Below are 10,929 nucleotides of genomic sequence, written 5' to 3'. Positions count from 1 at the left end.
TTAAAGTTAGGTTTTTTGTTTTTGTTGTTGTTGTGTTTTTACATTTTTAAATTAATTTCAGACTTTTAAAGTTGACTTCTACTTGGTCAAACATGTATATTATGATTCTAAGATCATTTAGAAAGGAAAGAGTAGTTTATGTGAAAAGAAACGTTGTCTTTGTCAATGCCACTGCTGAAAATGGCTACCACCTGGAGTTCAGTGCTTTATCAAAACGTGATCAGAAAAGTGTTTGTATACCAATGGTACATCTGTGAGTGATTTCCCTTTTATCTGCAGCTCTTTGTGTTTCCAGTATTTATAAATGCAACATAACACTATAGCAAGGCAAGGGAAGTGAAATAAAAACCACCTTGTTTAGTAAGCTGTCAGCTTTTACTTTGCATTGTGGACATTTAACTATTTTAAGTGCATTTTTTTATTCGTCAGCCAGATGATCATTTAATCAAGCCTCAAGGGTTAAAAAAAATTGTAAAAAAAACAAAACAAAACAAACCCTTTTTGAGTACAAAAACATGAACTTAAGTACATGTCTAAATACCACTGCCTCCTAATCTACACATTATTATTAAGGGAGAAGTGCATGCTCAGTGGGCATTTGCAGGAAAGACAGCATAAACTGTAAAGAGAAAGGCTTGTTCAAAGTACTATGTGCAAAAGTATGTGAGAAGTACAAAAAACATAACCAGCGTGATCTTATCTGAACAGACAGATTGCAAGCAAGATAATTTTGAATGCATCTTTGTAACACCCACACAAATCTGCACAGAATATCACTGGCTTGTGTACGCCTGGTGCTGTTCCCAAGTCCAGATAAATGGAAGGGTTACAGACCAGCATCTGTTAAAAACAGTGCCAAATTAAACATGCAAAGCCACCAACTGTAGTGGTTCAGGGAGCAGCAGGAAGAAGCTTTTATCTTTAAAACAGAGACCAGAGATGTTATTGATAATGGTAATGTTTTTGTTGCTGGGGCAACAATTGACGGTTCATGCTAGATCACGTGTCCATATCTACGTTCTTTTGAAATTTAAGCAATAAACAAGAAAGTGACATTATTTTATCTAGAAATGTGTGCAACATGAACAGGAACTAGTAAATACAGTCTAAGAGTCAGCAAAAAATCATCCCAAATATCCGTCATCACACAGAATCCTTTTAGAACTTTTAATCATGTTACAAAACAATAATGAACAGATGTCGTTCAAATAAAGCGAACTGTAAAGAAACTTTAACTTTCTTTGTACTTAACAGATCAGAGCAAGGTTTATCTACACCTAAACTGGAGTATAAATTCACAGATTTAAAAACACAGTATATACAAAACTTTACAGGTGATTGTTTAACATTTTTGGTAGTAAGTGTTTCTTCTGATTCAACGTTGAAAGTAGAGCTTAAATTAGAATTGTTTTATTGTTAAGCTCGTGTTTTTTTCATCGTAAAAAATCGATGGCAAATTATTGACTTGTTGGTGAATGATTAATCTTGGTACTGTACCAGAGACTTCCTGATAAGACTTTTTGTACAAGCTCTTATCTGAAGAATAGAATGAAACCAAACTTTTACCACCAGAGTTTGCATGGATTGATTTCACAGTGAACTTGACAAAAGTTGCATAAACAGAGTCACGGCTCAAACAAAAATAATATAGTGCATTTGGCTTTTAGAGACCACATACCATGTATTTCACAAGTGACAGGTGCTAATCATGTGACATGAAATTACCAGTGGTGAGAAAAAGGATATGAACTTTCCTACATCAAACTGTTCCCAGTGAGTTAAGAGGAGTATGACTTAAACTTAAAGAGATACGACAATTGGAAAAAACACACAAAAAAGCAAACTCCTGAACAAAAACACTTAAAAAATAGCAACAAATCCTAGAGGGAAAAAAACAACTGTTCCTTGTGAAATAATAACAGTTGATAGTTTGTCAGAACAACATTCCAGGCAGTGAAATGTCGCTCTGACAAACATCCAGTGTTTTCAGCAATTCAGTGCCAAGCAGTCCTACATATCTCATCTCATTGTCTATGTGACATTAACATATTTTATAAAACAATATATTTATATAGCTTACACTTGGAAAACTTTGGAACTGTACGAGCAAACTGGTGATTTTTTATTTTTGATGGGATTTGCTAACAGTAAGAGTAATTGTTGCTAACTTTTGGCACATTTACACTTCTCAGACAAATTACTGAGTTACATGGATCATTGGAAAAGATCAGGTCAGCTAACCTCAGTTAGAGCCACTTAACACACACAGACACACACACGTATATATATATATACTGTTCATACAGGAAGATATAAAAACTTGCCGCTATCCCAAAACATGATTTATTATTCCCCTTACAACCCTGACAGAACATAAGAAGAGGAAGTGAGAAGAAATGCTGCTCCTGATTGGCTGCCAAAGGCTACAGTTTCTACATAGACTTGATAAAGTTGTATTGTTTATGTATAAACATTTCCTCAACCAAACAACTCTTATGAAACATCTTGGTGATGTTCCATTTTAAACCTTGTTTTAAAGTCCCTTGGCCTGTAACATCCCCCTCTCTTATAGTTGATCTTGGCTTGATTCAGCGAGGATGTTGGTTTAAGCTCAAGACCTGCTTGTTTAAATACAGAGCTTATGTGAATAAAGATCTTACAGCTTGTCTGCTAAATCAGAGGAATATAGGCTATTCCTGGTTACACAAAAGGAAAGTACAGAGACAGACTGCAATTAGCAAACAAGGGAGTCTTGGCAGTAGATTATTACAGTATATTCATCTGGTACAAGGTGCCTCCTGCAGAGAGAGAGAGAGAGAGAGAGTGAGTGTTTAGACTTTTGATACTTTATGTTCTTATCCTTATCTATAAATTGATATATGCCTGCCTGTAAACACAGAAGCGAAGTCCAAGTAGAGATTTTGAGTTTTTCTTACCTCAGGACTGGGCTTGATTGATTGGTTCATCTTCGTGAGAGTTATAACCTGCCAAAAGATTTAACATTAAAATCTGAATGAAATCTTACGGTTTGATAATTAAAGCTGTAATAACACAAAGTGTTATTAGTTAAACACAGACAGTCAGACTGATGTGATTTACGTACCTTCCTCAACATCTGTAGGAGCCGCATCACGACGATCTAGAAAAAATGATAACACTGTATAAGATTTGACTGTGTTTTACAATGAATGATTTGACAGCTAATGATAGATATAAAACCATAACCATGTTAAACAAGATCATGCCATGCAAGCATAGAGGGAAACCCAGCAGTAACTATCTGACACAGGAGTAATGTGACCAAAGCAAATAAATAAATAATTCTCAAAGGAAGGGAATGGATGCTCAGTGTAATAATGTGGTTGGGACAAGTGAGAGGAAACTGATGGCTATTCAGTCCAGTAACAATATAGATCCTTGTTTAATGACCAGCACATGATTCAAGTGGATTTGTGAACCTTAATCCAAAAGTTTTTGTTAAATGTTTTGTTTGAACCTTCTGTGGAGAATGTAGCCATTTTTATCTCAAAAATATTCCTTCAAATATTTCAAATATTTACAGCTGAAATAATAATGTGCAATAATAATGTCTAATAATAATATCCAAACTATCAAAATGACCAAAAGATTTAGAAAACTTAGTTCTATAGACAAATACACTTAAAAAAAAAAAAACCCAGCAAACAGCGCTTTTTAATATTTCAGCAGTTCTCAGATTCAGGTAGATTAAAAAGCCGATAGAAGGATAAATAGAACCTCTCCAAATCTCTACAGACACAGCAAGTGTTCATCCTTTATAGCAAGTTAGAAAGGAGAAACAAAAGAGCAGTAATAATATGTCCAAAAATGGGCGTACCCATAAGGGGTGCTGTAGAGTTCCTCCGAGCCTCTGTCAAAAAAATGTCACAGCAGTGAGTTCTCCCTGCAGATATCTTTCGCTGTATTTCATCATCTATCTGATGTTTAATAATGGAAAGTATTTTAGACTGCTGTTTGAACTTGTTCAGTTTTTAAAAGGCGCATTTAAACCAGCACAACAATGATGGGAGTGTATTTTTCCATCCTGAATTACATGGCCTCGAGCATTACAGGTTTTTCTGCTTCACGTTAGCATCATGCTGCACGTTTTTTCCTTTCAGCTTGTATTGTTTACAGGAAGCAGGTGATGAACTCTCACATGGCATGGAAGAATGCTGGAGCTCCACATGCAGAAATTTGAATAATTATATAGCCTTATTAAAAATATTCAAATATGAACGACTTTAGATATTTGAATATATTTCTCTATGTCTCATTTGTCTTTACTCACAAATATTTTATTATTTAATCACATACAGTTCAACAAGTCATTTTAATAAAAAAAAACAACAATTACTCACTTTGAGATCGCCTTTTGTACAACAACAGCAACAGCAACCCTATGATCAGCGAGCCGATAACCACCAAAGGAGCAACTACTTTAGAGGTCTCAGATGACCCGAGGCCAATATGCTCTGAATAAATGAGAAGTTTGAAAAAAAAAACATGAAGTGAGCTCATCTTTAAAAGTACACAGAGTACACATTACATTCATTCATTCTTAAATTCACTTTCTCATTAACAGACACAGGTGTCAGTACAAATTGCACATTTGCTTCATGTTAAAACACTAAACTTGCAGAAGCAGAGAGTAAACAAGAACAACATAGAGGGTAATATTTGCATTATTGCTACCGTGTGACAGATGACAGAACTACAGATAATGATCTGAGTGGCTGGATAGTTGCCAAGAAAACCTGATAATAAGTTTGCATTTTCAAATTTCATCTTTAAGTTACATTTTCCATGACAAACGAAGGATCACCCAGACTGTTTTAAGTTTAGAATTTTTTGGTAAGGAACATATTGCAAACTGTTTATTACTGAAGAGCGTAAAAAAACTACAGCACAGACAGTCTTTCATTTTTGTTATACATAAAATAAAAAACATAAAATATCTATGAAATCATCTAAATGTGAATCAGAACTCTATTTTTGCTAATTACTCTGTGGAGCTCCTATTTTATTATGGTTTGACATTTACAGGATTTTTTTTTTTAAATATGTAAATATTACCTACACACTTTAGTGCTTAGAGGTTTCTAATTCAGCCCCCATTAAATCTCCCATACGCACAAACAATAAAGTGTTTAATGGTTACATAAATTGCATATACACTTTTGGGGGTGGAGTGGGGGGGTGAGGGGTCGGGCTGGTTCAGATTTAAATTCTCCCTGATTCCACTTTGGCTGAAATTACTAAACAGTATTGTGAGCAGTAGGATGGTGCCAGCAGGCATAACAACTATCATGTGTGGTGTGTCATAAACTATACCTCCTTGGGATGATGGTGGTGGTGGTGGCATTTCAAATGTTTTCTCATCCTCTTTGCCTCCACTGGCATTGAACACAGCGCAGATGTACTTTGAGAAAGTGGATCCTCTCGACAAAGACAGTCTACTTGTGAGTTGAAACAAACCATCGTCTGCCTGTTTTGCGTCCATTTCAGAGCTTTTTGTCCACTCATGTTTCTCTTCATCAAACCAGCGAATTGTTCCCTTTGGGTAGCCTCCATGAGACTCACAGACCAGGGTACTGTCTGTATTTGGGACAATTTTCTCAGGGATGGAGTATACAGTTGGGACACTGTATTTGGCTGCAGAGACGAAATGGAAAGCACAATCACTGAGCTGAACATTGCACCTTGATGCCAACTAAAATTACCTCAATTAAATATCTTAAGATGTGATAATCATAGTATTCACATGTATTAAGAAGTTACAAGTCAAACAGTACAAGCTGCTTAAGTAAATGGCTGCAAGTACTTGTACAACTAGTATTTCTAGATGTCTTTGCTGTCACAATGAAACTGAAAGTAAGCAGACAAGCCTAGAGTTGCTCAAGGGGAATACCAATCTGATTGGCCTGGAAAGTCCCCAAATCTCTAGACAATCTTCATTGCTTACAAGGTGTTTATAAAATGTAAAAACATCCTTGATTTAAAAATATAAAAATGTTTCAGTTTTACCTTGGACTTTAAGCGTAGTGACCATGTTGTCATCACCACTGTCTGTAATCACTATGCACTTGTAATCTCCTTCGTCTGCCACTGCAGTGTTGGTGATGAGCAGAGATACATTCATGTTCTTCCCGTTCCATGATGGTTCAGCAAACCTGTAGCCTCGCTTTGGCTCGTCCAATTTCCCTCTCTTAAAACCCAACACGAGATCACCTTCGTCTTCTGGAGAGGTCAGTTTTTTCCAAGCGACCATACGAATATTTGGATCATTTACATCTGATGATGTTTTGACGACACACTCCAGCAGTGACTGTTGGCCATAGTGTCCCACATTTTCAGCTTTGCATTCCACTTTCACAAATACTGTAGAAAAGAAAGCAAAATTAGATTTGAGGTCACATGACTACCAAACACCACTCCATGCTTAAAGTTCTCTATGAACAAACTTACCACTCTTAACTGCACAGATGCAGAGGACAGGGAAAATGAACACAAGGATTCCACTGGAGGCCATGTTTCTTTACCTGAAAAGACAGTTAAAATTGACAGTTATTACGTGGCGATCAGTGTATACCTGTTTTATGTCACAGGGATCTGCTTCTATGAATCAAACGGTGAGATGCAAAACACATTTAAGTGTAACAAAGTCCTGAGAAGATGCAGCACATCAGGTTGGGGTGGTGTGTGTGTGTGTTCATTATCCCACTCAGCAAAAGTATTTCTGGGGGAAATTCCTGCACAAAAACAGGAGTATGCAATTTTTACAAGCGAAAAAAAAATTAATGTTAATGTTTCTCTCCTGCCTATGTAATATTATTGTTCATTTAGAGAATGATGACTGAACTTAACGGTAGAGAAATGCATAGCACTGAACAAGGGAAAAGCAGTCTGTAGGGCCCAGAGTCTGCTTGTTTGAAGGCATTCATTTTCACTGGTATGTTACTAAATAAGTTTTGTTAGTGGGCAAAAGACAGAAGGACTGGTCTTTAAAACTATATAAAGTTTTTGTGCCCACTCAGTATGATTGCTCATGCTTGGTTTCTTTCTTTATGCCACATGTATCACATGTGTTTTCACTTTTGTTCAAGGGAGCCACACTCTACGCTGGCTGTGAGAATGAAAAAGAAAAGGTCACCAGAGGTTATGCAAACGCAGCGACAGGAGGTGGACGTGTCCACAGTTTTATCATGACTGGGAAGATGGGCCTAGCTTAGTGTTTACATTGGCGTAATGGAGTTAAATTCATTTTATTACCAAGCTGTTACTCATCAATCCAAAAAATCTGACACTTTGTAAAAAGGAGTTTCTGCAAAATGAGCTCATTTGTCAGGTTTTCTTTTATATTAAACACTCCTAGCTCATTAAAACTTTAAGCTACCCAGATTAAAACAAAAAAAAATTATGTACATGTTACATATACATTTATGTGTTTTTGAAAAGAAAGCTAGATTGGTATGTCATCTTAATTTAAAAACAGAAAACTAAACTTTCCTTCCAGCATAGGATATTAGCACACGTTTATTTATTTATTTTTATATATAAATGGCTTCATGGGAACCAGGATTTACTGAAAAATAGGCTCAGTGCTGTAGAATGACCACTCGATAGCTTTCTTGTGATGCTGCTTTATTGAGCGTATATCCAGCATGGGTTATTACAGCACAACAACGGGTGTAGAACTGCCACGGACAGCCCTGCCGCAAAGCCTGTCAGGGTGGCGTAAAGCCGCAATGCCCACCCGCTCAGCGCAGGCAACACAGTATATGACAAGTGCCACATGTTTTTGTAACTAAACATTGCAATTTTATAGACAAAAACAACTTGTTGTTTTTCTACAGACTTTCAGTGTTGTGCACCATGCTCCTGATATTTATATTGCATGACTTATACCAGGCAAATTTCTAGTATCAAAAACGTCTCTTATATTGACCCTTTAAAAAAAATAAAAAAAATAGGATACTGATGATCTTAGATTTAACATCCATTTCTGACACTGGATGAGAGATGGGCAGACCCTGGACAGGTCACCAATCTATTGCAGGGCTAATCAAACATACATGACTTTGGATTGTTGGAGGAAGCTGGAGTACCCGGAGAGAACCGGCACAAGCATAGAAAACATGCAAATCTACAGAGAAAGGATCCAGTCAGCTGATGGATTCAAACTTGTAACCCTTGTGCCAACTATTGTGCCATTTCATCTTCCTCTTTCAAATATGGAATTAAATGGTTTGCAAATTTAATTCTGATATAATGTCCATTCATTTATTTTCTGCGGCCCGTTCGGTGGGTTGCATTTTTTAATGGGTCTATAAATGAGGAGTCATACTGAAAGAGAAAGTGTCCAGTTAGTTTTTCTTTTTATTTCAGCTGAAACTGTGCCACATATTATGACCACTGCAACTAAAAGAGCAAAAGAATATAAATCAATGTGTCATTTTCTGTGGTTTTCTTCCCTCCAAAGTGTTATAGCGTCATGGATCACAAGTTACAGAGGAGTCAGCTCAGCTGCCGTCTCTGCTCCTTGGTTTGCTTGTCTTTTTGTTTATGTTCTGTTTTTTTCTGTATGCATGATTAATCTACTTCATATACACGTCACAAAATTCAAGTGCAATGCATTACAATTTTGTACAGAAATGCTTTTTTAATTCTGAAAGCAGTTATGGCTGTGCAGCAGAGTAAGAATTTCTTGAGTGCAGCTGGGAGACATCTGCAGGCTCCAGATGAGCATTAATTAACTTCTCCACATCCTGTTCATGCAACTGAGACAACAGGTCAAAATGAAGTTTGCAAAATGTCACGAAGCCCGAGGTCACAGAATGCAGGATACAGAAATATTGATATGATCCTGATATGTGTGCGCTTATTTTCTTTCCCTTCCTTCGGACGATACTGCCCTGAGAGTCTGGCCCGTTTGTACGATATCTGTATTGACACTGCTGTGTCAGTCTATTATTCAGGCCCCTCACGTTGCCAGTTGTTTCTGTTCTTTTTGGCTTGTTTTGCCTCTTGTAGCTAGATAAGTTACAGAACAGACCAAGAGAAATTGTGGGGGGTGAGAGCAGGGAGATGACATGAAGAAAGGCAACAGGCAACAACAAATGATCAAGACAAAGTTTTTGGATTTCATTCAACTATTTTTTCCATGGACCTGTGACCGAGACAACACGTCCACACACTAATGTTAGCCCAATGTTTGTGTCAACTGTCAACCCACAACCTCGTTCTGCAGCTGGCGGGCAGCTTCTCTCTCACAGACATATATGTACTTAGACTTATATTTAGCGCACAGGTATAGTCTAACTCTCACTCCAGGTCAGCACATTATGACTCTGTCTCACTGTGTGTATTTACTGCCGTCACAGTTTCATGATTCATGCTCACAGCACAAAAAGAAGCATTTCTCTTACATGAATAATGAGAGGCGCGTTTAGTGGTTTATAGGCGCTGATTAAACGGGACTGCAGCTTCTGGCTCAAAACCGCACTGCAGTTTTTTGAACACACACACACACACACACACACACACACACACACACACACACACACACACACACACACACACACAGTCAGAAACAGACCACACTGTTCTCTGGCTGTTCACAGGCTGTACACTAACTAAGCTTGATCCACAACAAAAACTCCTAATGCACAGACAGAAGCACTATCGTGGGACAGACGCCAGTTTGTTTGCATAGAGAATTTGAATGTAACCTGAGAACAGCGACAACAAACCAGCGAATAATCCTTCCAAACTGGAACTTTGAACTTGAACTTTGAACACGTTACCTGTACATATTCTCTCTCTCTCTCTCTCACACACACACACACACACACACACACACACACACACACACACACACACACACACACACACACACACACACTTATGTGTCCACATTCACAGGACAGGGTCACGGACATAAGCCACGGTCAACAAACTGTTGCTGGTGTCGCTGTTCTCAGAAAGAACAGGTCACGCGCACACACCGCACACCATATACGAAACCAACAAAACAGCTTTATAATTTATATGTATATTATATTACAATTATAAGGAGATTTTCAAGCAAGAGTTTATCACAAGACCTCCGAGTCAGCGTCAGAGACAAGCAGCCTACAGTCCTCAGCTCTTGAATGGCTTTTGAACGCGGATAACTCGGTCGGCCGCGTTTCTCCACGTCGACTGAGCGTAATACACAAACCCGTAGGTTTCGGTTGCCTGCATCTGTTATACACCGAGGAGACATATAAGTCGTAAAGGCCGTACTAATATAAATGACCGCAAATGGTCGATCAAGTTCAACTTACATTACACGCTCCTCTTCACCGGAGATGTGATGCCTGGACTGGGTTGTACAGTCTTAACTGACCCGGAGCTTTTTAACTTTCACTTTCATTCTGAGTCAGAAAAAAAGGACAACCCACTGGCTTTCCGTCGCCTCTTGTTTTACAAGGAGCAGACATTTATTTTGTTAAATAAAGAATTCTAATGTATTGTCAGCAACGTTAACAGGAGGCATTAGCACTGGATGAGCTTCAATCCACAGAAAAATGTTCGAATTTGGGCATTTTAGCAAAATGAAAGCTTTTTCATTCATCTTTTTTGTACAGGCCTAGATGAAAAGGATAATTACAGAACACTTTTTATTTAGAGTATAGCATCAAGTTAGTTAAATATCTGAGATATTGTTCTGGTCAGTTAATGAAATTACATTATCTTACAGAAGTGAGTACAGCCTTTACATTTTTTGAGTAACTTTGAGGTCACCTTAAAATACCTCAACATACAGCCATTAATGTCTAAACTGCTGGCAACAAAAGTGAATACACCCTTAAGTTAAAATGTCCAAACTGTGCCCAAAGTGTCAATATTTTGTGTGGCCACCATTAT

General features: G+C 37.6%; 1 protein-coding gene across 2 annotated transcripts; it reads right to left on the bottom strand.

Moving 5' to 3' along the window:
* Positions 1-1,153: 1,153 nt before the first annotated feature.
* Positions 1,154-10,430, bottom strand: LOC113024010 (CD276 antigen homolog). Of its 2 annotated transcripts, XM_080302804.1 has the most exons (9): positions 10,347-10,430; positions 6,487-6,560; positions 6,046-6,399; positions 5,353-5,673; positions 4,380-4,493; positions 3,857-3,889; positions 3,104-3,139; positions 2,937-2,984; positions 1,154-2,798 (listed from the first exon to the last, which is right to left on the bottom strand). In XM_080302804.1, the coding sequence occupies exons 2-8, from the start codon at positions 6,548-6,550 to the stop codon at positions 2,938-2,940; spliced, it is 969 nt and encodes a 322-aa protein (XP_080158930.1). In that variant the 5' UTR covers positions 6,551-6,560; positions 10,347-10,430; the 3' UTR covers positions 1,154-2,798; position 2,937. The 2 variants fall into 2 exon arrangements, with proteins under 2 accessions (XP_080158930.1, XP_080158931.1); XM_080302805.1 differs by lacking the exon at positions 3,857-3,889 and having other exon boundaries at positions 2,321-2,798; positions 10,347-10,429.
* Positions 10,431-10,929: the final 499 nt, after the last annotated feature.

Source organism: Astatotilapia calliptera, chromosome 6 (assembly GCF_964374335.1).
Source record: "Astatotilapia calliptera chromosome 6, fAstCal68.1, whole genome shotgun sequence".
In the NCBI taxonomy this organism is placed as follows: domain Eukaryota; kingdom Metazoa; phylum Chordata; class Actinopteri; order Cichliformes; family Cichlidae; genus Astatotilapia; species Astatotilapia calliptera.
Note: the sequence above shows the minus strand (reverse complement) of the source record. Positions and strands in the feature narration are given on the sequence as shown.